Source organism: Pipistrellus hanaki (genome assembly GCF_964339955.1).
Source record: "Pipistrellus hanaki genome assembly, chromosome: 18".
NCBI classification, from domain to species: domain Eukaryota; kingdom Metazoa; phylum Chordata; class Mammalia; order Chiroptera; family Vespertilionidae; genus Pipistrellus; species Pipistrellus hanaki.
The window spans coordinates 5315243-5342397 of record NC_140520.1 but is presented as its reverse complement, the minus strand read 5'-3'; the positions used below and the strand labels follow the sequence as shown (position 1 = coordinate 5342397).

The 27155-nt window shown below is 46.5% G+C and overlaps 1 protein-coding gene across 1 annotated transcript in view; it reads left to right on the top strand.

Annotated features, from left to right (window-relative positions):
- Positions 1-25835, top strand: part of EEIG2 (EEIG family member 2) — a 29757-nt gene extending 3922 nt beyond the window's left edge. Inside the window, exons 2-11 of the mRNA XM_084866079.1 lie at positions 10849-10969; positions 11442-11471; positions 14083-14199; positions 14430-14476; positions 17484-17587; positions 17944-18039; positions 18542-18731; positions 19069-19196; positions 20355-20424; positions 21044-25835. Coding sequence (XP_084722205.1) covers positions 10849-10969; positions 11442-11471; positions 14083-14199; positions 14430-14476; positions 17484-17587; positions 17944-18039; positions 18542-18731; positions 19069-19196; positions 20355-20424; positions 21044-21086 — 946 coding nt within the window. The 3' untranslated portion in view covers positions 21087-25835. The remainder of the gene's footprint in view (positions 1-10848; positions 10970-11441; positions 11472-14082; positions 14200-14429; positions 14477-17483; positions 17588-17943; positions 18040-18541; positions 18732-19068; positions 19197-20354; positions 20425-21043) is intronic.
- Positions 25836-27155: the final 1320 nt, after the last annotated feature.

Here is a 27155-nt window from a genome sequence, read left to right as displayed (position 1 = left end):
GTCTCTCTTCCCTTGTCCAGTCCCCTTCCCACGTGTTTTACAGGGAACATGCCTGTAATGTGTGGCTTTCCCTCTGCCCCTTTCCTGTTATTAATAGCTAGTTAATCACAGTGGTATCCATCAGCGCGGCACTTAAGCCGGCCTGTGTGCGGATGTTCTCTGGATTCGATTGGAGCTAGATTAAAACGGGGGGACAAATTAGGAGTCTTAAAATAACCCAGGCGGGAGCTCAGAAGAGCCTGCACTTGGAGGTCTGTCTGTAAGTGGCCGATGAAATGATAACACCGTGACCAATGCCTTGATGACATGACAGTCACCAAGTCCAGAAGCATCTTGGCTTGATTTTGCTTCGATGAGGGACTGTAATGTATCGGGGAGGAGGTGAGGCGGTGAGTTATGTATTTAACATACTATGTGGAGGTGACAGCCTGGCGAGAATAGTTACTGTATATTAAGTTATTGTGTAAGTAAGCCTGCTTCCTCAACTTTTCCTCCAAATTCCCTCACACCATTTTGCCCTTCTATTTTTATTTATTTATTTATTTATTTATTTATTTTACATTTTATTTTATTTTTCAATGACAGTCGGCATACAATATCACATCAGTGTCCTGTTCTGCCTCTTTAAAGATTATTAGTGAACGTTAATTTTAGAAGGATCCAGGGTCTCCTGGGAAGGTATGTCCAGGGAGGAGGTTAGAAAAAAATATATATAAAGACTCCAAGGTATTTATTTGTAATAAATGTTGCTCATGGGATCAGATTTCACCAAAGTTAATAAAACATTCTGAAAACGCCCTCGCTGGTTTGGCACAGTGGATGGACCGTCGGCTTGCAGACCAAAGGATCCCGGGTTCGATTCTGGCCAAGGGCACGTACCTTGATTGCAGGCTCCTCCCCAAACCAGGCCCTGTTCGGGGCTCATGCCCGAGGCAGCCAGTCGACGTGTTTCTCTCACATCGATGCTTCTGTCTCTCCCTCTCTCCTCCCCTCTCCCTAAAGCTCAGTGGGAGAATGTCCTTGGGTGAGGCTTCCCAACAGCAAAAACATTCAGAAAACACGTTGTTCGGCTGCAGTAAACTGAAGGCAGATGCTTGCCTAATGAAAAGTTTTGAAGAACTTTCAAAGACAGAATGTTATTGAAATCTTTCCAGAGCACCCTTGCTTTGTAAAAGTGTCCAGTTCATTGTTAGGTTTATTAAGACAGCTAGAACAGGTTGAATTTCTGGTCTGCTGTAATTAAAGGAATAATAAGAAAATTTTCCTGAATTTTGGGGGCTTCCCCAGTCCGCCGTATGCTGTCCATCTTTTGCAGTGCCCACAATGGAACACTCTTCCAGGCTTCACATGGGCCGTGCAGAAGCCCATGTGAAGTCAGGGTGTGACCGGGAAACCAGTGAGCACATCTGTGTGTTGGCTCTTTACTTTATAAACAAGCTGAAGGGATTTCTTGTCTTTGGCCAGAGCATGTGCTCATGTTTTCAAGATTTCAGTTCACTGCACATCGTGTACTTCCTTTTAATAACCTGTTTCCTTACTGCAAGAGCAATATAGATTCCTGCAGGAAATTAGAAAATATGAAAGCAAAACGAAAAGAACAAAAATTACATAGAGATGAACGATTATTAATGTTTTGGTATTTAACTTAGGAGTCTCTATTGATCCATATATACATACACACTCTCTCTCTCACACACACACACACACACACCATATACTTTTTTTCAGAAACCAAAATGGAATCATACTGTACTTGCATGTTTGTTTCACAAACATGCTACAGTGAGCATCCTTATAGCCAAGTCTTATGCACATCCATTATTTGGCACCACTAGACACCCCTAGACCTGGCCCCTTTAAATTTCCCCTGAGGTTATTGTACGTGAAAGATAAGAAAAACAGTACTCTCAGGCAGAGACTTTTTTTTTCCAATAGTACTCACAACGCAGTCTCCATCCCTGGATAACCACTTGGTGAAAATGATAGGAATGTAAGTTTTTGTGTCACTAAACCTTGCACAGTAGGCAGTCTATATTTCTCAAAAGCAGGCAGCTATATGGGAACCATACGAGGAATATATACTGCTCTGTGTACACTTATAATTCTTTGTAAGATTATCAATGAAAGTCCATTTTAGAAGAATCCAGTTTGCAGTTCTTTATAAGCTGTGTACATGGAACTGTGTACACTTCCCCCATCTCCCATCTGGGGTGTCGGCCTTTGGGGGGAGTTATCAGATAGAGGCCCAGGGCATTGCATTCAGATTCTGAGGATCCTGAATTATACCAGTAACAGGGTCTAAGGTGAGTCTCAAGAGGGAAGATGGCGGTTTTTTAAATTCTACAAGATGAGCTTGTATATATGTATGTTTTACATTCCTAATTTCGTGTAATTCTTACAAAAGCTCTTTTATAGAGACGTTGCCTCCTATTGGGTTAGGATATATGCCACACGCTGTAACACACACATTATAAAAAATGAAAGTAAATAAGTGGCCTGAATGAGATAGGAGTGTATTTCTCTCTCGTATGAAGTGCAAGCTGATGCAGGGCTGTGCTCCGTCACGTGGTCAGGGGCCCGACTCCTTATCCCGTGGCTCTGTCCTGCCCAGGGAGCTTATTGTTCTCACGTGCAAGGACTCACCCCACATCCGATCCGGCCTCTGGGAAGGAGGTGAGGGGAAGGGGAAGTCCCTTTTGCTCACAGTTCATTGACCGGAACAGCAGCACGGGGCCACATCCACCCCAGGAAAGGCTGAGAGTGTCGTCTGTGCTGCGTGTCCATGTGCTCAGAGAAAGATCGGGACAGTCAAGAGAAGGGGAGGACAGATAGCAGGGGGCACTCGGCCTCTGCCACACCTCTCTTATTTATTTGGTTTTTTTTTTTTAATATATATTTTTATTGATTTTTTATAGAGAGGAAGAGAGAGTGATAGAAAGCTAGAAACATTGATGAGAGAGAATCATCGATCAGCTGTCTCTTGCACACCCCCTGCTGGGGATGTGCCCGCAACCAAGGTACATGCCCTTGACCGGAATCGAACCCGAGACCTTTCAGTCCGCAGGTTGACACTCTATCCATTGAGCCAAACCGGTTTTGGCTGGGTTTTATATATATATATATATATATATATATATATATATATATATATATATATATTGATTTCAGAGAGGCAGGGGGAGGGGGAGGGAGAGAGAAACAGCAATGATGAGTGAATCACTGATCGGCTGCCTCCTGCCCGCCCCACACTGGGGATCGAACCCGCAACCCAGGCATGTGTTCCCACTGGGAATGGAACCATGATTTCCTGGTTCATAGGTGGATGCTCGATCACTGAGCCACGCCAGCTGGGCCACACCTCTTTTTGGAGATGAGAAAGTCGATCCTCAGAAAAGGGACATCATTTGTTCAAGGTCACACATCAGTTCAATGCAGGATGCGTCCCATCAGGAGGGAACAGGCATGCTGTTCGGGAAGATGCTAAAGAAGACATGTTCTATTCCGGACAGCATTGAGCTGTCACATGCAGAGTGACCCGATTCTATTCAGTTTCCCGTTGAGAAGAGTGCAATAGTGGATAGGCTGCCTCAGTGCCTTGTCCGTTTGTCCGGAATGTTCTTCCTTAGCAGGAGAGGTGCCTTAGATGACTCGTCAGGCCTTTACATTTTATTTCCCTAAGACTGCCCTTCCTGACCCTCCAAGTGTCAGCCAGGCCCGGTCAGCTCCCACCGCCAAATGTGTGTGCATTGCTGTCTGCCTGGCCCTCCCTGCTTTTCCTGCCTCTCCGCCATCCTTTTAGCCCATTCCAGCCCCAGCATGCTCATGCGTTTTCCTCTGAGACGGGAGAAAGGGTGGTGGATCATTCCAGGCTTAGCCTTTGTAAGGGGAGAGGCAGAGAGGCAAGGGAATGAAGTGTCGATGAGAAAGGGACTTAAGGAGTCAGTCATGGGAGAACCAGGCCAGGAAGACAAAGTGGGGGCATAGAGAATGTTGGGAGAGGAAGGACTCCCCCACGTGAGAGGAACATGTGACTGACTCGATGGGATAGGACCGTGGTCGGCCAACGGCAGCTCGAGAGCCACAGGCGGCTCTTTGGCCCCTGGAGGGTGGTTCTTCCACAAAACACCACGGCCTGGGCGAGTCTATGTTGAAGAAGTGGCGTTAGAAGAAGCTTAAGTTTTAAAAAGTTGGCTCTCAAAAGAAATTGCAATCGTTGTCCTGTTGATATTTGGCTCTGTGGACTGATGAGTTTGCCGACCACTGGATAGGAGATGTGCTCAGGGAGGGGGATGTGAGGGCTGAGAGTCTTCAGTAGAGCAGGCGGGAGCTGCCAAGCCCAGGGTGTGGGTGTGCCTGGAGGCGGGAAGGAGCAGAGGACAGAGAACTCCGAATCCAGGGTGATGGGTTACTCGCAGTGTGGTTGCAGGTGTTGGGGTGGAGAGAGAAAGAGAGAGAGAGAGAAAGAGAGAGAACAGGGACTTCCTGGTGACCTTAACTAGGAGTGGGAGAATGACAGAGCCAGAGGGTCGGGTGCCTCCAGCCTTTGCTTTTGGTGTCAAAGAAAACAGACAACTGACCAAGCCTGCCATCCAGTTGTCTGGGAGTTGTATGGTTTCAAGTCTTAAGTGTAAGTTGATTAGCCTTTGTGTGCGGTTAAGCGGGAGGCCCGGCCAGTTTTATTTTATTTATTTGCGTGTGGCCGTCCAGAGGTGACCTGAGAGGGTTGTTTTCAGGAGCAAGAGCCAGGTTTCAAGTGGTTAGGGAGTGAGCAGCTGAAGCACTGAGTGCATTGTCCTCGTTTTGGGAAGTTTGTTCATGAAAAGAAGGAGCAGAGTAGTCCTGGCCGGTTTCTCTCACATCTATATTTCTCTCTGTCTTTCCCTCTCTCCTCCACTCTCCCTAAAAATCAATAGGAAAATATCCTCAGGCGAGGATTAACCAAAAAGAAAAAGAAAAAGAAGGGGCCAAATAGAATTAGGTAAAAGGTGGGTGGGGAGCAGAACAAACAGCCATTTGACTTCATATATTTATTTTCAGGATAGAAACCTGAACATGATTATAAGGTGGGGTGAAGGAATAGTATAAGATAAAATAGGGGTGTGACTATTACAACAAACGCATGCCTGGAACTCTGTCTTACAGAGAAAAAACATTCTTTTTCTGTCCCGGAACCTGTTTACTATTTTAGAAGAAGTCCCTCAGGCTTTTCCCAATCCAGTGGCATTTCCAAGCATTGTGGCTTAGGAACCATGTACACCCACGGCTCATTCCATCTCCACGAGACCTGGAACTGCCTATCGTATCGATTGTGCACTCGACGTGTTTGCTTCATTTCGGTTTAGTGAGTCATCGGTAGCATAGCATTCAACTGAACTCATTTATCGGCGTTCTCGTCCCAGTCAGAACTTTCCTGCTCGCAGACTGCAGCCACGGTTCAGTGCGATTTCTGGGAATTCTCTGGGGCCAGCGGCTAAATGTGAAGCTGTTCACACGTTATCCCCTGTGGTTCCCTCTGGAGGCCCCTCAGGACCCGCTAAGGTGGCGTCGCCCCTGGTTACCGTCCTGGCCACCAAGGTCTTCCCACTTCCTGAGAGTTCAGATGAGCATCCATCTCACTGGGACGGCCCTGTGGCCACCACCGCTTCCTCTGCGTACAAGGCAGAGACGTTTCAGAAATAACAGCCCCAGGAAGGGAGTTAGAAAAGATGGTTCAGCCTAGCTGGTTTGGCTCAGCAGATAGAGCATCGGCCCGCGGACGGAAGGTTCGATTCTGGCCAAGGGCACAGGCCCGGGTTGCGGGCTCGATCTCCAGTGGGGGGCGTGCAGGAGGCAGCCCATCAATGACTCACCTCATTTGCATGCATTTTTCCTCATTTCATGTCTTTACGATCACTCTCAGGATAATTAGTAATTCAGACAGCCTGAGTAGAGCCTTCACCAGAGAGCGAGCAATCAAGATCCTCGTGCTCTTCTGTTCTTTTGTGTTTTTGGTTGGTTTGTTGTTTGTGTTTTCTTCCTCTCATGCTCTTTTGCTGGGTTCCACTCCTTTCACTCCCCGCTCAGGAATGGGAGCATTCTCGGTCCCCCCCCCCCCCCCCCCCGCCTTACCTGTATCTCCCAGTGACCCAGGCCTGGGACCGTGTGCTCAGTGGTTAGAGGGCCGGCCCACGCACCCAAGACTACGAGTCCTATCCCCAGTCAAGGGCAGCTACTGGGTTGCAGGTCCCATCCCCAGCCCCAGTGGGGGTACACGTGGGGGACAACCAAGCAACGTGCCTCTTACGTCGATGCTTCTCTCTCTCTCCCCCGCACCCTCCCTCCCGCTGTCTCTAAAAATTAATGGAAAAAATATCCTTGGGTGCGGATTCACAAACAGATGGAAGAAAGAAAATGTCCCAGGACTTTATGGGAACAAGGAATTATTATGCGCCATGACTCAGGGAACATATCACAGAAAAAGCTCTGCAGAGAAGTGTTGATTCATAGCACCCTGTCGGTTTACACAGTGCTTTCAATATTCCTTTTCCAACGGCCCTTTGAAGTCAGTTTTTCTACCCTTTTATAGACTCAGCAACATATGTTTACCAATTCATAGCCGACTACAAAACATTTCATAAAAGCCCCCGCTGGTTTGGCCCAGCGGATAGAGTGTCCTCCTGCAGACTGAAGGGTCCCGTCGAGGGCGCACGCCCGGGGTGCAGGCTCGGTCCCCAGTGGGGACGTGTAGGAGGCAGCCGATCCATGATTCTCTCTCATCATGATGTTTCTCTCTCTCCCTCCTTCTCAAAAATCAATAAAAATATTTTTTTAAAAACAACAAAAGGGAGATGCAGGCAGGCAGTGAGCAGTGTCTGGTGACACACGTGCCCACGTGAGAGCCTGTCCCCTCCGGCGGAGCCCCTCCTCTGGGCCAGGCCAGCCCACCCGCCGTCTGGGGACATTCTCAGGGGGGGTCCCCGCTGGAGCCACATGCACACGCGGTCAGATCTGGGCTTTTTCTCCTCCCTGCTTCCTTCCTGTCCGCACTAACGCATGTTAAAATGAAATCCCCCTCCACCATATGCCCCTTCCCCCGGCCACCACCCTCACCTTCTCCCCTTTATTACTAAAATGTTTGAAAACAGCAGTCTAGCCGAAACCAGTTTGGCTCAGTGGTAGAGCATCGGTCTGCGGACTGAAAGGTCCCAGGTTCTATTCTGGTCAAGGGCATGTAGCTTGGTTGCAGGCACATCCCCGGTAGGGGGTGTGCAAGAGGCAGCTGGTCGATGTTTCTCTCTCATCGACGTTTCTCTCTCTCCCTCTCCCTTCCTCTCTGTAAAAAAATCAATAAAATATATTAGGGGGGGGGGGAAGAAAAAGAAAACAGTGGTCTTTGTTCCCAGTCTCACACGTCCCATAGTTATCTGCCTTCCACCCCCACCTTCCCACCATTAGCAGTGACTTCCTGGTCGCTTCTCTTCTGTCTTTGTCTCACCTGCCCTCCCTGCCACATTCCAGGTCCCTGAGCTAATCCGCTTTGCAGGCTTTGCCCCTGGTTTGGTTGCCATGGTCACATGGACTCCTCCGCTTCTCTCTCTGTTGACCACGGGTCTCCTGTGCTGCCTCTTCCACTCGAGCACCTTAGGGTGTTTCAGATGCAGCCCTCCTCCCTCCCTGCTCTGCTCACACCTCCCCGAGTGGCCTGTCCGTGCCCAGGGCCTCCACCCACAGGCACATGCTGAGGGCGTCTGCAGCCCCGCCCTCTGAGCTCCAGGTCTCTGTATCCCAACCAGAAAGTTCCCCCGCTGACACCACCAGCAGAATGCAGGGAGGAGATGTTTCCCGTCGAATGGTACCAGTCCCCCCAGTCCCTCCAGCCAGCAGTGCCTCTGGGTGTGAGATCCGTTTGTCCTCCGTGCTGTCCTCAAGGCCACACTTACATGGATCTGATTTATCCTGGGAGCCTTAAAATATTTGGCCTTGCCTCCTTTCCCACAGGCTTGTTTTCTCAGGAATTTATATCTTTCATAAAAGAGGTTAAGGACGAAGCAGAGTCTGTACTTGTCAATGTGGCCATTATTTCTCCCTGGAGGACAGATGTAAGTGGCCTTAGAACTGCGTAGGTCCTCAGTGATAACAACTCCGACCGTTTACTGTGGAGAGCCTCCGGAAGCCAGGCGCTGCTCCAGACCCCGGGATAATCATCCACTTGGTTTTCTGAAATCCCCCGAGGCGTGGGTACTGTTCCCGCCCTGCCTCCCAGAGCGGGTGGGGACTGTGTGCCGGGGACAGCGCCACGCAGCAGAGGCACGATTTGAACCCAAACGGCTGGCTCCGGACACAAGCTCTTGACCTCCGGCAATCATGTCTGGCAGAACAGCTTGCATTCCTCATAGCAGTGTTTTTCCTTTATCACCGTTTCTAAAACGTTAAAAATACGCAACAGACTGACGAATCTCAGGAGAAGGGCAACCTTCCCCCCCAGAAGAGATTGACCAAAGAACTTACATGCATAGACTGTGGGCATCACCCATGGACATAGACAGTAGTGTGGTAAAGGCCTGGGAGGGGGTGAGGATGAGGTGAAGGGGGTCAATTGGTGAAAAAAAGGGAACATCTGGAATACTTTCAACAGTAAAGATATATTTAAAAAATAATTCAAATTACCAAGACATGGTATAACTTTAAATATATGCCTCTCGCCCTGACCATTTGGCTCAGCGGATAGAGCGTTGGCCTGTGGACTGAAGGGTGTCAGGTTTGATTCCGGTCAAGGGCATATACCTTGGTTGCAGGCATATCCCCAGTAGGGGGTGTGCAAGAGGCAGCTGATTGGTATTTCTCTTCCATTGATGTTTCTAACACTCTATCCCTCTCCCTTCCTCTCTGTAAAAAAAAAAAAAATCAGTAAAATATATCAAAAAAATAAATATATGCCTCACGAATACATATGCAAGTTATTCTTACACTAAGTAATGCAATTTGCTAATAGAGTAACTAAGGCGTCACAAAAAATAGATAACATAATTTTTATTCTATTTTATATTACTCTTATTTTCTAAAGACTTTTAATTTTCCTTTGCTCCTTTGAAGCATAAACATATGCATAAACATTGCTCCTTTGAAGCAATAACCATAGCAACATTTTGCTGCTTTTAATTCCTCTGCTTACGTACGTCACAACCCGAATCTTTGTCATTTTTATCTTAGAAATACTTAGCTTTCCACAATATCAACACAAATCATCTTCTGTCGCTTTGTTTCTTGAAAGTGGTTAAGCAACCGTATAAAACTCATAGGAAATTGATGACTCATGTAACGGAAAGCATTTACTAATGTGACTTTTGTCTCAGTTGCCAAGAAGTCTGAGTTTGTTTCCATGGTAACCCATCAGTATGACAAATTGTCAAACACTAACTGACACTTTTTTTTTGTTTGTGTATGTACTTTGGACAGCCTTCTAATAGCTGTGTGTGTGTGTTTTAAAGATTTTTATCACAAAAAACTTTGAGTAATTTCCTTAGACACAGAAAAATGTATTTATTTAGAGATACTCTTTAATTCTCTGAAGCTATTGTTTTGATATTACAAAATCTGGAAGATTATTTAAATTAACATGCCTATTTCTACTTGAGTTCCTTTGTTGCCATCATCAACAAAATCCACTTACAGGATTGGTTCATTTGAAATACATGGTATGTGATTACAGGAGACTCTGCCACAAGCAGGCAGGGAAAAGGAAACGAGGAATTTGGACTTAGGGAATGAGGGGGAAGCCACTTCAACCGGTTCGTGCCAGCCCTCCTGGGTGGCCAGTGTTCTAGGCTGGAGAGTGGCAGACACAGGAATTCAAGGATCGAGCAGCCCAGGCCATCGGTCACACCGGACACTGGGCCTTCACCTGCAGCCAATTTGGGAAAGACTCTTAGAGGAGGTGATGACTAAACTGAAGGAGTGAAAGCTAAACTGGTGGCCCTAGCCCATCTGGCTCAGTGGATAGAGTGTCGGCCTACAGACCGAAGGGTCCTGGGTTCAGTTCCAGTCAAGGGACTGTACCAAGGTTGGTCAGGGTGCATGCAGGAGGCAACCGATGGATGTGTTTCCCTCACATTGATGTTTCTCTGTCTTTCCCATTCTCTCTTCCACTCTCTCTGGAAATCCGTTGGAAAATATCCTCAGTGAGGATTTAAAAAAAAAAAAAAAAAGCTAAACTGGTAAATAAGAGAAGTGGAATGGGAGAGAACACATTATGAACAAAGGTATACAAATGAGAAATAGTGGGATAGAAATGATCTTTTGGGGACTGAATGGCCAGCAGTGTGAGACAGAAAGAATGGAGAGATGAGACTAGAGAAGGGCAGGAGCTTGGACTGGATCCTCTCCGATGTGGGGAAGCAGTGAAGGGTTTTAGACAGAGGAAGGCGGGTTTGAGCGAGGACCATGTAGGAGGCTGTTGCCACATGTCTGCTGAGGGACTGACAGGCTCAGGGTGGTGGCCAGACACAGGAAAAGGGTTCACTCAGGAACAGCTGTGAGTAGCAGAGACAGACTTGGTAGCGGGGCCTGGGCCTCAGTGGCCGGGCGTGACACTGGTCCGTTTTGTGTGGAATGAATGAACAGCGAAGCTCCAACTCAGAGTCTGAATCGATAAGTGAACTCACCCTTCCCCAGTGCCTGTGAATAACTAAAACCTTCAAACATGTTTCCGGTCCCACTGTTAGGAATGTGTTTGCTTCCTGGCAGTTTCCAGAAACTGGCATTTAACGTAGCGCTTTTCCATTGCAGACCCGGGTGGCGGAGCGTGTGTGTGTGCCTTTTTGTCATGCCATCGATCATAGTTCATTCACTGGCTCTTTTCTTCCCCCTCAGGGAGGTGGTGCAAGCGAACTGTGTTCACTGGAGGAAGAAGTTCTCGTTTATGTGCAAAATGAGCGCCAGCGCGGCCACGGGCATCCTGGATCCCTGCATCTACAGGGTGTCTGTGCGCAAGGTACAGAAATAGCCGCCCGTCTCCCCTTTCCGAGCCAAAATTAGCCCCCTCCCTGCCGACGCACTTTATTTAGCTCTGCTTTGTCCCTAGCGCTGTTACATGCCATTTCCCTTCACACTCGCAGCAGAAGTTCAGATCACCGTGACAACCAGGGTGGAGAATCTGAAGTTAGCCTTTTATATACAGATTAGAGGCCCGATGCCAGGAGTAGGCCTTCCTTCCCCGGCTGCCGGCACGGGCTTCCCTCTGGCACCCGGGACCCGGGCTTTCCCCGCAGCCTCAGCTTCATCCGGAAGGTTGTCCGGAAGGACGACCGGTCTCATTAGCATATTACACTTCTATTATTACAGATTATATATACTGGTATAGCTCTTTGACAGTGTGTACATGTCTAACTCAGAATTATTTGACATATATTTCATTCTAAGTCTTTGATTATGTGATACTTAATCGTGTTTTCTGTGTTCTGCAGGAATTAAAAGGTGGAAAAGCATATGCAAAGGTGAGTGAATGGTCTGGAACTCTTTTGGAGGGCGTCACTTATAAACTTAAACTTAACTAGAGTGCCCTTCTCATTGCCGCTCACGTGGGCTGTTTTCAAACAAAGCAGCTTGGAGGTTGAACCGTTGGCTTCAGCAGTACAGTATAGGCACATTCTTTCTAAATGCTGATGGTGGGGTGTTCTTAGGTTTCAGTGTCAGTTCCGGACTGGAAGATGGTTTCTGGTTTTCATGAAGTAATACTCTCCCCGGGAACTAGTCCCAGTCCCACCTCCCAGCCCCTCTCCCCCCATCCTCACCCACCCTCCTCCACTCCCCCAGTAGTGTAGGACCCTCCCTGTGTCCTCTTACCCTCTGATAGACATGATCTCTGCTGTCCTTTATTCTTTGTTACCTGTATGGAATTACTGAAGAATGTGGTCACCTTTTTGCTGACTAGAAGGAAGTGGTGCCAGAAACCCACATACTTCTTACTTCCAGTCTCTGTGATGGTATCTCCATCAGCCAGTCAGTCATCTGAGCCAAGAACCAGGCACTAGGCCCAGCCAGCACATCTGCCTAACTCCCTAAAACTAGTGGGTTGCGATGTCAGTCAGGATGCTCTTTCCTACAAATAACAGAAAAGCCTCCTCGCCTAGAGATAGCCAAGGACTGAGGGGCCAGAGACAGTCAGCGTGGACGTTTGCAAGGAGCTTTGCAGTAACAGGGGAGCAGAAAAACAGCTCAGTAGACAGAGGGAGACGCGGGCTGAGGTGTGGGCTACTTTTGTCCATTAAGGCGGAGAAGATCAGTGTGTTTGTGTGCTGGTGGTAATGACCCAGTAGAAAAGGCAGAGGGCCTAGGTCCTGGAGCCGTGAACTTGAGTCTGAGCACCGCCAGCTCCTTTCCCATAAGTGTAACATGCGGGCACAGATGCAGGCAGGTGAGTGGATGTGGCTGGAGATAAGAGCTTATGAAAGTTAAGTGCTCTTTTTTTTTTATATATATAATGTATTTTTTATTAAGTTCAGAGAGGAGGGAGAGAAAGAGAAACATCGGTGATGAAAATCGATTGGCTGCCTCCTGCGCGCCCCCTACTGGGGATCAAGCCCACAACCTGAGCATGTGCCCTTGACCAGAATTGAGCCTAGGACCCTTCCGTCTGCAGGCTGACGCTCTCTCTATCCCTGAGCAAAACTGGCTAGGGCAAGACAAGTGCTCTTTTGATTGCTCTCCTCTTCCTCAGTGAAGTAAGACGAAAGGCATTAGCACAGAGTCCAGATGTGCAGGAGGTGTTGGAGGTTCAGAGAGAAAGATAAGGTCTGAAATAGGGCGTGTGGGTGATCGTGATCAGACAGCCCTAGGGGTCCCCAGATGTTCCCTTGGATGTGGCTTCTCTCTCATCATTGGTGTTTCTATTTTCTCCCTCTCTCTCCCTTCCTCTCTGAAATCAATAAAAAAAAAAAAAATGAATCAACCAATGAATGTATTCATTAAGTAGAACAACAAATCATTAATCTTCCCCTCTCTCTCAAAAGTCAATTTTTTTAAAATTTTAATTACAAAAAACAAACAAACAAAAAAAAAAAACGATATAATGGGGTTAGCTTGTACCACTTGGAAACAAAAAATAGGGTTGAGCGTGCCAGAGGAAAGACTGGAGGGCAATCTGGTATCCGCAGAAAACGGGGAGCAGGCCTGGGTGGTGATAAGGAGAAGGACTAGGTTTGAGCTGCACTCCTGGAGGCAGCGAGAGCATCAGTGTGGGGCTCAGCTTTGGGAAGGAAGGAAGTAGGGTTTTTAAAGAAAGATTCAGCTCAAGAGAGATCAGCAAGGCCAGGTTATGGAAGGTGCTGGAGGAGAAGGGGCTTGTGCCCAGAAAAGCAAGTGGCACACGCATCTTTCTCGTTCCCGTGTGGAGAGTGTGACTGTGATAACCTGCTGCTGCCTGCAGCCCCCGGACGCTAACTGGGAGCTGAGCCAGCGGCCGGGGACAGGGAGGAGGAAGTCCGGTCAGTGTTCGAATGTGTATGCAGATGGTCGTGGGTCCGCCAGCATTTCCCTTAGTGCAAGTACTTCTGCTCACAGTGATTTTAGTTGCTTAATATGCATCCTTTCTTTTTATTTCAACAGTTACATAGTTTATATTTAGCAAATCAAATATATTTAGCATGTCAAATCTGTGATTTCATTGCTTGAGATTGCACTGCTTAAGATAAGAGAACAGCCCTGGCTGGTGTGGCTCAGTTGGTTAAGCACCAAAAGGTTGCTGGTTCCATTCTCAGTCAGGGGTCAGGGCACCTGCCTGGGTTGCAGCCAACCTATGTTTCACTTTCACATCGATATTTCTCGCTCACGCACTCTCCCTCTTCCTTTCTGAAAATCAATAACAAATCTTTTTTAAAAAAAAGAGAAAAAAAAAGAACAGTAGGTAATAAATTTTTTTACCAAAAGAGAGCCAATTTAAAGACATATTAAGCAAATAATGCAACCGGTATTGTTAAGATAGCAAAAATTGCAATTGACTGAAGTTTGAAATAACTGTGTAGAGCATGGGTTGAATGCTTATTTTAAGGAGAGCGTGATGGAAGCTTAATCGATATTCTATTCATATACTTTTTCTCCTTTTCCTAGCTGGGCTTTGCAGATCTAAACCTGGCAGAGTTTGCTGGATCGGGAAATACCACTCGCCGCTGTTTACTGGAAGGCTACAACACCAAAAACACAAGACAGGATAACTCCATCCTCAAAGTAAGCAGGGTCACGATGTACATGTCAACACAGGAGGTCCTCTGCCTTCAAATACTGTCCAGGGTGAGGAGGGACTCAACCCTGAGATCGCAAGCTGAGCACACCCCCCAGTACTCAGCGGCCCCCTGTAGGAAGCGGCACTGCAATACTGTGCATAATCCAACTCGGCAGTCGTTCTGTTTGGTCCTTCCTGACCTGTTATAACCAGTCTTCCTCTTGCTCACGTGTAGGTTTTCATCAGTATGCAGCTGATGTCCGGTGACCCATGTTTTAAAACGTAAGTCGATGCTCAATCCATCCATTATTTCTCTGACAGTATAATAGTCATTTATTGGTTTCAGGTTCCCCACTCATGTTTCAGAGCGTTTATGGCTAACCCCAGGGAAGGGCCAGTCTCTCTTCTGTGGCTGACCTGACCCTCGTGGGAGTTACCATGACCTGTCACCCAACAAACTCTCCACACCCTGAAGTGTTTCAGCTCCTGTCCTCTCCAGGTTTGGGGTGAAATGATATAATGAGGCCTCTGTGGGCTCAGTCATGTCTTCAGCAAATACCCAGCAAGTGCCTTACCATGGACAAGGCCCTGTTCTGGACGTGACCAGTAGCAGGCAGAAACAGACCAGGTCCCGACATCTCGGAGCTCATCTTCTGAAACAGCAGACTATCAAGGAAATGCATGATGTACAGATGGCAGGGAGTGCCTTGGAGAAAACCAGAGTGGGGGACCCCAGCAGGAGGGGTTTCTCTTTTCCATGGAGCAGGCAGGGATGTCCTCCCTGGTAAACATGAAGCGTGAGGCATAGAACATGGTGCAGGTGCAGCTGTCGGAGAAGTGGAAGCATGTGGGAGTTATTTTCAAACTGCTCCTGGTTTCCATGGTTCGAGTCCCATCAGGGCACATGCCCGGGTTGCGGGTTCGATCCCCACTGTGGGGTGTGCAGGAGGCAGCCAGTCTCATCATTGATGTTTCTCTCACTCCCTCTCCCTTCCTCTCTGATTTCAATATATATACATATATACTTTTTGTAATTGCTCCTGGTTTCTTAGTGAACGAGGAAGCCTGATCCCTGGGGAGTGAGTACATGAAATGCAGAGCTGGGGGTTTGGGGAAAGAGGAAAAGGCCTGTAGAAGGCTGTCAGAGCGAGGGCGAGCGAACCAGCTGGGAGGAAGTGGGGATTGCCTGTCAGCGATGTGAAGACATAAATAATTAAACCTGAAAGTTAATTAATCATTATTTAAATATCTGAGAGAAACATATTTATTTAGAAAAGTAAAGAAAACATTGATTACTACCCTATGCATCATTCCTGTTTTTAATAGCAGCATCTCTATAGTCTTCTCCTTACAAACTGTTTTGTAAGGATGAAAACGCACACTTGAACACAAATCAATTATTGATTAAAACTATGCATTTTTCTTCTCACTTAGCCTTCCTGTACTGTCTTCTCTCAGACCGTAATTTCCTGGCTTTTTCTTCATTTCCTGTTCTCCGGGGACTAAGCCATTTTCACTGGCCTATATTTGGTTTGTTGGGTCAAAAAAAAAAAAAAGTGGCAACAAAACTTAGTAGAAGAAAATGAATTAATCATTTCTTCTTGTGAGCTTTTTACGAATGGTCTTCCTGGCCCTTTTTCTGCCATTTCCTCTCCCTGCTTGTGAAACTCAGATACTGAAAAGCTAAAAAATAGATCACCTTATGTCCTGTGCTATCTCCACAAATATAATTCTGACAATCTCCAGTTGATACGTATGGAGACTTTTATAATTTATTAGAATAAACAGGCATACCTCATCACAAGATATGTAAAAATACTTGTTTTCTCTTTTCTTTGGATAGGGGAAATTGTCATTTTAAAGGTTATTTGTCATGTGCTTTTAACAGTACTATCAAACTAAATCAAAACAAGCCCTTGCTGTAGCCGATTAGGCTCAGTGGATAGAGTGTTGGCCTGTGGACTGAAGGGTAACATTCAATTCCGGGCAAGGGCATGTACCTCAGTTGCAGGCTCCATCCCTGGCCCTGGGCCAGGTGCATGCAGAGGCAGCCGGTTGGCGGGTCTCTCTCACATCGATGTTTCTCTCTGTCTCTCCCTTTCCCTCCCACTCTCTCTCTTAAAAAAAAAAAAAAAAAAAAAAAAAAAATCAATGGAAAAATATCCTCTGGTGGGAATTAACAACGACAAAAAAAACACAAAAAAACAAAAAAAAAACAAGCCCATCTCTTTTGTTCTGGGGATGGAGCCATATTGAACAGTTTCTGATAAGGGATACAAAACATTTCAGAACAGAAGGTAATAGAGTAAAAGCTGTGACAGGCACCAGGGATTAGTTATCCAACATGACTGAGTTTAGGGAGCTGCCAAGGCCCAGCTAAGATTTTAGATTTTTTGCTCGCCTTCATACCAACCCCCGTGGGGATGAATTCCCTCCCTACTGCTCCATGGCCCTAGTATCAGAGCGGCTGGTGCGGGGGCTGAAGTTATCAAGGGTCGGGTTCTTCTAGTTTGTTAAAGACTCAGATGGAGGGGTGCCACACCGAAGGCATTGCTGAAAGCGTGTGGCTCGGAAGCCAGGCCCCACACCGGGCAGGAAAGAGTGGAGCCTGAGGGAGGCCGATGGAAAGGGAAGAGGCCTCAGGCTGGGAGTGCCGCAGGGCTGGGGAGCAGGTCTGCGAGGTGGAGGGCTGGAGACACTGTTTTCAGGCCGTCCGAGAAAGGAAAACCAAAGGAGCTGGCAAGAGAAAGATAAGCTTATAGACATAAGGCCTGAGTCACCATCCATGATTCATGACTGTAAACTCCATTCTTTTTTTAAAATATATATATATATATATATATATATATATATATATATATATATATATATATTTATTTATATTGATTTCAGAGAAGAAGGGAGAGAGAGAGAGAGAGAGAAACATCAATGAGAGAATCATTGATCGGCTGCCTCCTGCAAACCCCCTGCTGAGGACAAGCCTGTTCCCCAGGCATATGCCCTGTCCGGGAATCAAACTGTGACCTCCTGGTTGTTCATAGGTTGCCACTCAACCACGGAGCCACGTGGCCAGACAGGTCTCACGTTTTTTATTGTGTAGAAGAACCTCTCCCTACCGCCATGAATTTTATTCGGGTCTTGAGGATGCTTCTACGCGACTTGTTGATTTTTATTACTTTGACCCTCAAAGAGGTAACATTGCAGGGACCTGCCTGAGGCCGGTTACTGACCACACAACCAGTCTCTCCCCGTAAACCAAGTTCTGATGCTTAGGAATGCTTATTTCCAGGCCCCCTTCTACGTCCATGTCAATACCGATCGCCGGGGAATCCGAATCTCTGGAAGAAGATAGAAAAGGAGGGGAAACTCTCAAAATTCACCTTGGAATAGCAGGTATGGCTGTGCCGTTCACTGGGTTTGTAACTGGTGAGATTTGCATAATCTGCCCACATTTAAAATCCTGTGGGGACATGACTTATTAGAAATACTGAACAACAAAAACGACGTTTATTATTTAAGGTAGAGTTCTGTTAATTTTTATGAAAAATACCACAGTTCTTCAGTAAAACAAGGAATTAAGTGTCATTTTCTTGCAATAGGGTTGTTACATTGCACTGATTTCAAGGAATCTCTTTCACGCTGCTTTTCTTGATCATGAGCTTGGCAGTTGATAAAGCCCGCAGATTAGAATGCAGTGGACCGTTGTCTTGTGAGCAGCGGCAGGAACACGATGTTATGACATATTGCAGATCTCTCAGCAAAGAGCGCCTCCGTTCCGGACGAGCTCGGAGCCTGTGGACATTCGAGAACGTCGAGCCACGCGAGCCAGCAGTCGAAAGTATCAGGTAGGACTGGACGGGACATTCCTCGGGCCTTTATTGCTCTAAAGCAGGGAGCCTTTCTCTGCCAGGGGCCATTTGGGTGTTCACTTACTATTAAAAATATATTGTCATTGATTTTAGAGAGGAAGACAGGGAGAGAGACATCAGTGGTGAGAGAGAATCGCCGATTGGCTGCCTCCTGCACGCTCCCCACTGGGGATCGAGCCCTGATCCTGGTTCATGGGTCGATGCTCACCCACTGAGCCACATATTTATATCATTCTTGGACCTTCCAGAATTATCAACTGAGAAATTAGCCTGCTCTATTTGGTCAGACATTTAACTCACCCCTGAGGCCTTGGCAGGGCCAGACCAATTGCTCTCTGGGGCCTTATATGGCCCGCGGGCCAGATGCTCCCCACCCCTGCTATAAAGGCACCCGAAGTGGTGTGGTGCGGGAGGAGAGGGTTGGTCGCACAGTGTCTGGTGAGGGCGTCCTGTCCTGAGCGAGCTTCTCTGACCACAGGGTACAGCTCGTGCCACTCCCGGTCATCCAGTCTCTCTGAGCTCTGCCACCGGAGAAACACCTCTGTGGGAAGCACGTCGACGGGCGTGGAAAGCATTCTAGAGCCAAGCGATGAAACTGAGCAGAAAGGAGCTGAGCCAAACCCCGATGCAGCTGACAGAGAAGACTCGGCCTCAGAGACCCTCACCAGGTACCCTTCGGGCCTCAGCTCCGTGGAGCCGGGGGTGGGGGGGTCACAACACAGTATAAAGGAGGACTTTTTATTTTTTATTTTATTTTATTTTTTAAATATATTTTATTGATTTTTTTACAGAGAGGAAGGGAGAGGGAGAGTTAGAAACATCGATGAGAGAGAAACATGGATCAGCTGCCTCCTGCACACCCCCCACTGGGGATGTGCCTGCAACCAAGGTACATGCCCTTGACCGGAATCGAACCTGGGACCTTTCAGTCCGTAGGCTGACGCTCTACCACTGAGCCAAACTGGTCTCGGCCTAAAGAGGACATTTTAAACATTCTTTCCAAAGGTGCCCGGTGAAACAAGATTCTGTAGAATTTCAGCTGAAGCGAGTCGATGACACCAGAGTGGACGCTGATGACATTGTGGAGAAGATACTGCAGAGCCAGGACTTCAGCCTGGACTCCAGTGCAGAAGGTGCGTGGTGGCCGCCGGGTGCGTGTGGCCGTGGGCCGGGCCAGCCGGGAAGGGACTTGCATCACCACGCTGTCTGAGCGCATTGGTGAAATGCACTTTATGCCCATAGAAACCCGAAGATAACCTTGTAGCTCATTTGTTTCTAAGAATGGATATTAAATTCGATAAAGAACAAACTTTAAAAAAAAAATTTTTTTAATATTTCTTATTGATCTCAGAGAGGAAGGGAGGAGAGAGAGAGAGAGAAACATCAGTGATGAGAGAGAATCATCAATTGGCTGCCTCCTGCATGCCCACCACTGGGGATCGAGCCCACAATGCAGGCATGTGCCCCGACCAGGAATAGAACCATGACCTCCTGGTTTATAAGTCAAGGCTCAACCACAGAGCCACACTGGCCGGGCAAGAATGGACTTTTCAAAGCTCAACTTTAGAGATAGCTCTTCACTGTATTTTTTAATTATGCATCCATGTCTACTATGTTCATATACCTTATGATGGATATTTACGTCTGCTTTGTCATAACTGGACATAAGTGCTTCAAGGCTCTGTCGCAGTGCGGAAGGTTGGGTGGTCAACCAGAAACGACAGTGAATAACGAGTCCTTCACTCCCTCAGCATTTCCCCTGAAACCGAAAATGCCCCTGCCCCCGGGCTGAAGTGGCATTATTCCTGCTGGTGTGAGCAGAGAGCGGCTTAACAGCGGGCGTGGTTTCCTCGCATGACTGGTTCTGAAGAGAAACCGTTAAGCCTCTCGTGGGAATTCGTAGGACGAGCTGTCTTCTTTATTCAGTTTTAAGAAAAACAGCTTTAGAGAAGTTGAGGAGAAATGACTATTCGGATGGGTCTTCAATGGTCTGTTTTAAATAAGGTGACCAGACGTCCGCTTTGGGCCGGACAGTCCGGATTTTAAACAATTTGTCCCTCGGCGTTTTAAAAAAAGTCCCGATTTTTGGATAAAAATCGGGACTTTTTTTAAAACGCCGAGGGACAAATTGTTAAAAATCGGGACGTCCGGTCACCTTAATTTTAAAACATGCCTATAGCTTGTTTTAAAGTTTTTCATTTCTCTAATAAAACGGGATGTAAAGCTTGGGTCTGTGGCTCCGTGAATGTCACTGGCCGATGCTGACCGCCCACACCGTGCCGTCCCTGCAGAGGAAGGACTGCGGCTGTTCGTGGGCCCCGGAGGGAGGACGACCTTCGGCAGCCACCATCCTCCCAGCCGGTAAGGAGCCCCCGGGCCTCGTTCGAGTGCAGAGCACATGGGCCTCGTCCTCTAAGTCCCGTGGGCAGAGGAGGAAGGTCACAGGCTGAGGAACGCTGGTCTCAGCAGTTAGTGTGAGAGGACTGGACACCGGACCAATCTGGTGTCTTCATTATACACAGTGACTGTTTTTCTTTTTTTAAGTAAATTTCTACCTTTGATATTTACTAATTATATAATCTTGAGAATGTCACTTAATTCTTTTTTTAAAAAACGTATTTTATTGATTTTTTTTTTTCCAGAGAGGAAGGGAGAGGGATAGAGAGAAACATCTGATGAGAGAGAAACATCGATGAGCTGCCTTCTGCATGCCCCCTACTGCCCTTGACCGGAATGCCCTTGACCGGAATCGAACCTGGGACCCTTCAGGCCACAGGCCGACACTCTGTCCACTGAGCCACACCGGTCAGGGCAAACAGTGAATATTTCAAGCATTTTCTATCCGTGGTACCTTTAACCCTGTGGAAATAGGATCTGGTAGAAAATGCCCAACACACCCCTCTCCCCGAGAGCCCAGGTTCACTGGGACGATTCCAGACGCTGCCGCTCAGAATGGCGACCTCTTCCCCCTGCTGTGTAGAGTGGTGTCCGGAGCCTACGAGCAAGTTGTGATCAAACGCTAGACGCCCGGCCGGCGAGCGGCGGCTTCCCCGCGGGCGTGAGAGGCGGCGGCTGAGCTGGCAGGCGCTTTCCTGGGAGAAGGTGGATCTGCGTGGAAAAGGAGGCATGTCCGTGTGTCCCCAGGAACGCCAGCGCACACAGCGGGACCATCGGACGGGAGTGTCGGGACCCTGCGTGTCGTGTATGTGTGTCTGTGTGTGTGTGTGTGGAAGTCCACAGCGTCCGTGGTCACTGCCCGGGATCCTGCAAAGACTGCTTTTTCTTTCAAAACCCCCTGGAGGGGACACGGCTCTGTGCACCCGGGTTTGGTTCGTGTTGAAGCATAAAACCTGCAGTCAGGGTGCGCAACAGATTCTCAGTACTTCACGTTATGTTTGAGAGACAATACATGATAAAGACACTATACATTCTGTCAAGATAGCTGTAATTCCTGCTAAGGGAATCTTGCATATATTCTACTACCTGGAGTATTGTACTAAGTTTAACTCATTTTGATACAGTTGGTATAACTGGTATAAAAAAAAAAAAGTGTGGGTGTTCACTCTTTGGGGGAAAGCTATATATACTACTACAGTTGAAACCTGGCAGTAAAATGCTTAGCGTAAGCGTATCAGTCATAATCGAATAACAAGTGTATTTGAGTCTGAGCCCCATGCCTGGGAGAAATGCTCTTACCAGGCAGTGTGTGTTGTTACTTGTTAGTGTTAGAAGCTGCAGAACCCCCAGGCACTGTGTCATGTCGGGAAGCTTCGTGTTCCATGTCAGGCTGCCATGCCCGCGCACACCCTCCCAGACAAGCTGTTTTAACGCTCTCAACAATATCTGTTGGTTCAGAGCAACTGGAGCAAAGTTGTGATATGATGAGACACAGAGCAGCCTTCCTCTGTAAGTTCCCACTTCTCTGACATGGAAAATTATTCCAAGGAGGGAGTGGGCAAGACGGGGACCTGTGGTCTCCTATCTCAGCCTTCCCCCACATCAGAGACTGCGCTCTCTTCTCACTGTATCAGGAGTTGGTTGTTTTGAGGCACGATTAGACTGGAACATACATCAAACAGAGCATTGGAAGTAAGCATAGCTGGCCCGGCCGGTGTGGCTCAGTGGTTGAGCGTCGACCTATGAACCAGGAGGTCACGGTTCAATTGCCCATTAGGGCACATGCCCAGGTTGAGGGCTCAATCCCAGAGGCAGCCGATCGCTGATTCGAATCATTGATGTTTCTCTCTTTCCCACTCCCTTCCTCTCTGAAATCAATACAAATTAAAAAATAAAGTAAGAATATTTGGAGCTGGCTTTAGCTCAGCAGTTCCTTTGAGTCTCTTGCCAACCACTCCTGCTGGCAAGGGTGGTTTGAGACCCAAGGGTGCCCTCCAGCCCTTTAAATTAAAAAATAAAATAAAATAAAATAAAATAAAATATCTGACCTGGATCCAGGTTAACAGCAAATAAACCTGAAGAGTTTTTTTCTGTTTTTATGAGACTGTTTCTGTGTGGAAAGACCTTAACTTTCTTACTCTCACCCTAGAATATTTTTCCATTGATTTTTAGAGAGAATTGGAGGGGGAGAGACAGAGAAACATGGATGTGAGAGAAACATCGATTGGTTGCCTCTTGCACACACCCCGACTATGGGATTGAGCCTGCAACCAAGGTATGAGCCCTTGACTGGAATCGAACCGGAACCCTTCAGTCTGTGGGCTGATGCTCTATCCACTGGTCTAAACTGGCCAGGACTAGATCTTAGTTTCCTTGGAATCATCCAGTCTGTTGAAAAAAATGTAGATTCTATAAAACCAGTAATTTCCATTCTTTACTTTTAAAACCATGTCCTAATAACATGTTAGAATTCCTTTGGTCTATGTATTTTCATGTGAGCAAAATAGGGGGGGGGGGGGGAGGGAGTATTTTTTTAAAAAATTTTAATATTCAAAGTGAGAGGTTAAAGAAACTTTAAATAGTTCATGTTAGGGCTTTTGTGTGGTTTTTAATATTTCAAGGATTGGGTATTCCAAGTGAACCCAAAACTACTTTAACAAATAGATTCTGAGATTTTTAAAGCAATGACACCCAGATAGGTCTTTTTTCTGAGTCACTTACCTTTCTAAGGTTTGTTTTGAAGAAAAAGAAAATTGGCCTGAAGATATAAGTCCAGCCAAGGAAAACGTTACCTCGAGTGGTAAAGACTTGTTGTCTATGATTCAACAAATGAAGGACCCCCTTGTTGTATATTACAGAAAAGAATCAAAGAGTTTTCAATAGAGATATGAAGATATTATTTAGAGAGATATTTATTATGACATTCTAAAAACCTATTTTTCTATTTTCAAAATAGTATTCCTAAGCTATATTTTTGATTGGCGCTTCCGCAAATGGCTTTGCGGTTGTGAAATGCTAGACCGCAGGCCAGGCTCCATGAGGACATGCCCCAGCTATGTCGAAGGAGCTGCCATTCGGACACCGGCCCTGTTACTCATCCTTGGCTGCCCTTGTCCGAGACCTTTATGCGAGACGGACTCTTAGTATGTGAAAACGACACCGAGTTCTTTTATGAAAGCAAAATGTGAATTTTGAAGAGCATAAAAATCATGCCTGCATACATTTAGCAGCCAACAGAGAACATCTTGCTTTCTATATGAGTCAACAAAACAAGCATCTGAATCCATGGAAACATAGGAAGAAAAGAGACGGCAGTGTCCTTCGTAGCCAGTGAAGTCTGCATCCATTTTATTCTGTTTTGTGTCCCATCAGCACACTTTGCAATCACGTTTCATTCCAGTCCCTAAAAATATGTCAGAGTTTGCCTACGTGGCTGCCTGACTTCCAAGTTCTTCTTTTCGTGGAGCCTGTAAATCTGCTTATTCAATACTAAGCTTACTTTTGGTTTCGTTTTGAGGTTGGAAAATGGAATTTGGGAAAGATCTTAATACATTGAATTCTAAATATTAGACTCATACTTCAAGTCCCCTGTCTTGGAGAATTTGTACATCTGTAACTTTTCCTAACCCTGTGCCAGAGAAAAAAATGAATGAGATTTTAAAGTGACATTTCTGATAAGTGTCTTAAATACCTTGTTTGGGGGAATTACAGAAGAAGCAGGTCAGGAGCCCACTTCCTGTGACTTGTGCTGGTGACGGAGACCAGAGAGGATGTGAAGGGCAGCAAGGACAGAGAAGGCCTGAGCCATCTGCTCCCCCTGTGCGGTGGCGTTGAAGGCGCTGTACACAAGCACTTCATATGGACTCGTTTTTATAATCTGACAAAGTCTCTTTTTTTAAAAAATTTATTGATTTTTTTTTTTACAGAGGGGAAGAGAGAGGGATAGAGAGTTAGAAACATTGATGAGAGAAAAACATAAATCAGCTGCCTCCTGCACACCCCGCACTGGGGATGTGCCCCCAACCAAGGTACATGCCCTTGACCAGAATCTAACCTGGGACTTTTCAAGTCCACAGGCCGACACTCTATCCACTGAGCCAAACCGGTTTTGGGCTGACAAAGTCTTGACCAAGATACTTCAACTATCTACTAGGCTCCAGTCAAAACATATTCACGTAGCAATGAGATTCAATACCTGGAAAACAGCCAGACTTAATTGTAGACTTTAAGATTTCCTCGCCAACGACCACTTTGCAAGCTCAGGCTGACAGTATTGTTCAACGCTTCACTGAAAAGCTGCTCTGAAGACTCAGGCTTCCAGGACATAACAACGCTCCCGAGAGACTGGGCTCCCGTGATGGGGTTGTGTTTTATTTTGGCAGGTCTTTAACGGGGGCGGTTCAGAAACCCTACTCAGTCAGTTCTCCTAGATGGTACGTCACGTGACTATGATCAGGTACTGCAACTGCATCATATCACTCTTTACATGCTGGCTTAGGTACTGGGCATACTCGTAAGAGCCGAGATGTTGAAGAACATGAAATCCAAAAACATAAAGGATGCGTATATGAACCCTGTTTTAAGACTGCTCTGGAAATAAGGCCTTATCATTCCTTTTCCATGTGTGACTTTTCATAAGATAATCAGCAGTGTGGGGCAAAAGTAGGTTTACACTTGTTCATCTGGAAAATACAAGCATTAATAAATAATAGGTATTCTAACTCCTCCCACTTCTCCCAGTCAATAAAAGGTTTTAAATTATAAACATAATAATAATACAAGAAGAAACTCTGTGCTTCGAGCACTCACAACTGTAAGCTGTGTACTTTTGCCCCACTCTGTCCACACAGTGTATTTGACACACTATGTAGGTGGTTTCCCGCTCCTCCTCCTCCTCCACATGGCACAGCTGGCAGATTCTGTAACTTTCGCAGGCTACGGGCTCTGCATTTACCAATGTGTATGTCTGTCTCTTGATGATAATCATTGACCAAACCCCATCACAGGAAGACATTTCGGGTACATTCAATTTGATTCATTTTTTTTTTTTTTTTAATCTTTGTTGGGGAGTGACCTTCGTTCTGTGCATTCGTTTTTTCTTGTGGAAGCTGATCCAGTGGGAGTAGTCATGTCATTGTTTATGCAAAAAATGTTTATTGAAGTGATTCCATTAGTATTATGTCCTAATACTTGGAGAATGACCTTCATTTTTATACGTTTCTTTGTTTTAACTGCACAACTATAAATCCAGGAAATGTCCCTCTCCCCCCCTTTTTTTTTTTACAGAAACTAATTTTTTATTGTAAAGTATTTGTAATAATGTAAAGGTGAATCCTATACATGTTCAATAAAAATCATATCTTAAAAGTTTAAAATTTCAGTCAAAGCTTCTGTCACTTGCCAGGGTCACAAAACAGACGTGAAAGGACCGGTGTGTAACTTTCCCCGGGGGTTTCCCTTCAAAAGACATGAGCCTGCAACACGTGACCTGCGTCTGAATCCAAACGCCCTTCAGAACCTATTGTCTTCCTTTTCCTTTCTAACATTTTTATTGATTTTAGAGACGAAGGGAGAGGGGGAGAGAGAGAAACACTGATGAGCTCCCAGGCCCAGCTTTCAAATTATGACTGAGAGCTTAGTGCTTCTCTCTCTCTTTCTCCCCCCCATCCCCTCCCCTTTCACCTTAATTTACCGCTTCCTCTCTGTACATCACACACCTGGTAGCAGCACATACGAAAATGAAATCTTTCCGTGTGCCCGATAGGAAATCTCTGGTGAGTCAGTCCATCCCACATTACACAAGACGCGAGAGAGAAAGGCCTAAATTTAGACATTCGCTGGGCTGGTGATGTCTCTTCCAGATGGACCCAGGTACTAAGGAAGGGTCAGGCCTTCCTGTTTGAGTCAGTTCAGACCCCATTCATATGCCGTTACCACTCAGCCAGGCCGGGCTGTCTCCTGAACCACTTCTCTGAGGACACAGACGTCACTCTTAGATCTGGAAATGGTTTCAGCAGCGCTTTCCTGTGCGGCAAACGCTTCAAGCCGCGATGGAAAATTGGCATGACTGTGTTTTGGGGTTTTTTTGTTGTTTGTGGGGTTTTTTGTTGTTTTGTTTTACATCTTACATCGGGAGTCCTCAAAGCAAAAGAATGCATTTACTTCAAGTGGGAAAGTGTGCCACCTTCTGGTATTGAGCGTCAGTGATTCAGTTTAAACATACCTCTCCCACGCGATCCTGTGCCTGCCCGTCTTTCCCCATATTCCATGTTGTGATGATCAAAGGAAGTTTGTTTTTTTTATTTTTTAATACATTTCCATCAACCTCAGAGAGAGAGAGAGGAAGGGAGAGAGAGACAGAAACCTCTATAATGAGAATTACTGACCTGCTGCCTCCTCCACACCCTCACTGAGGATCCAGCCTGCAACACTGACCGGGAATCGAACCTCCTGGCTCATGGGTTGACGCCTAACCACTGAGCCAGCACCAGCGGGGCCAAAGGAAAATTTTGTCAGTACTAATTTTAAGTAATTTGAAATACTTGGGAGCAATTTTTCAAACTTTGCTTAAACAGGGTTAAAGTGTTTCCTTTCCCTTTAGTATGGGATTAATGGAAGATTCAGTGAATTCACTTCATGAGGATTCCTCCTAGAAAGGTCTGGGTGATCAGTAAAGAGACAGAGGGACAAGGCTG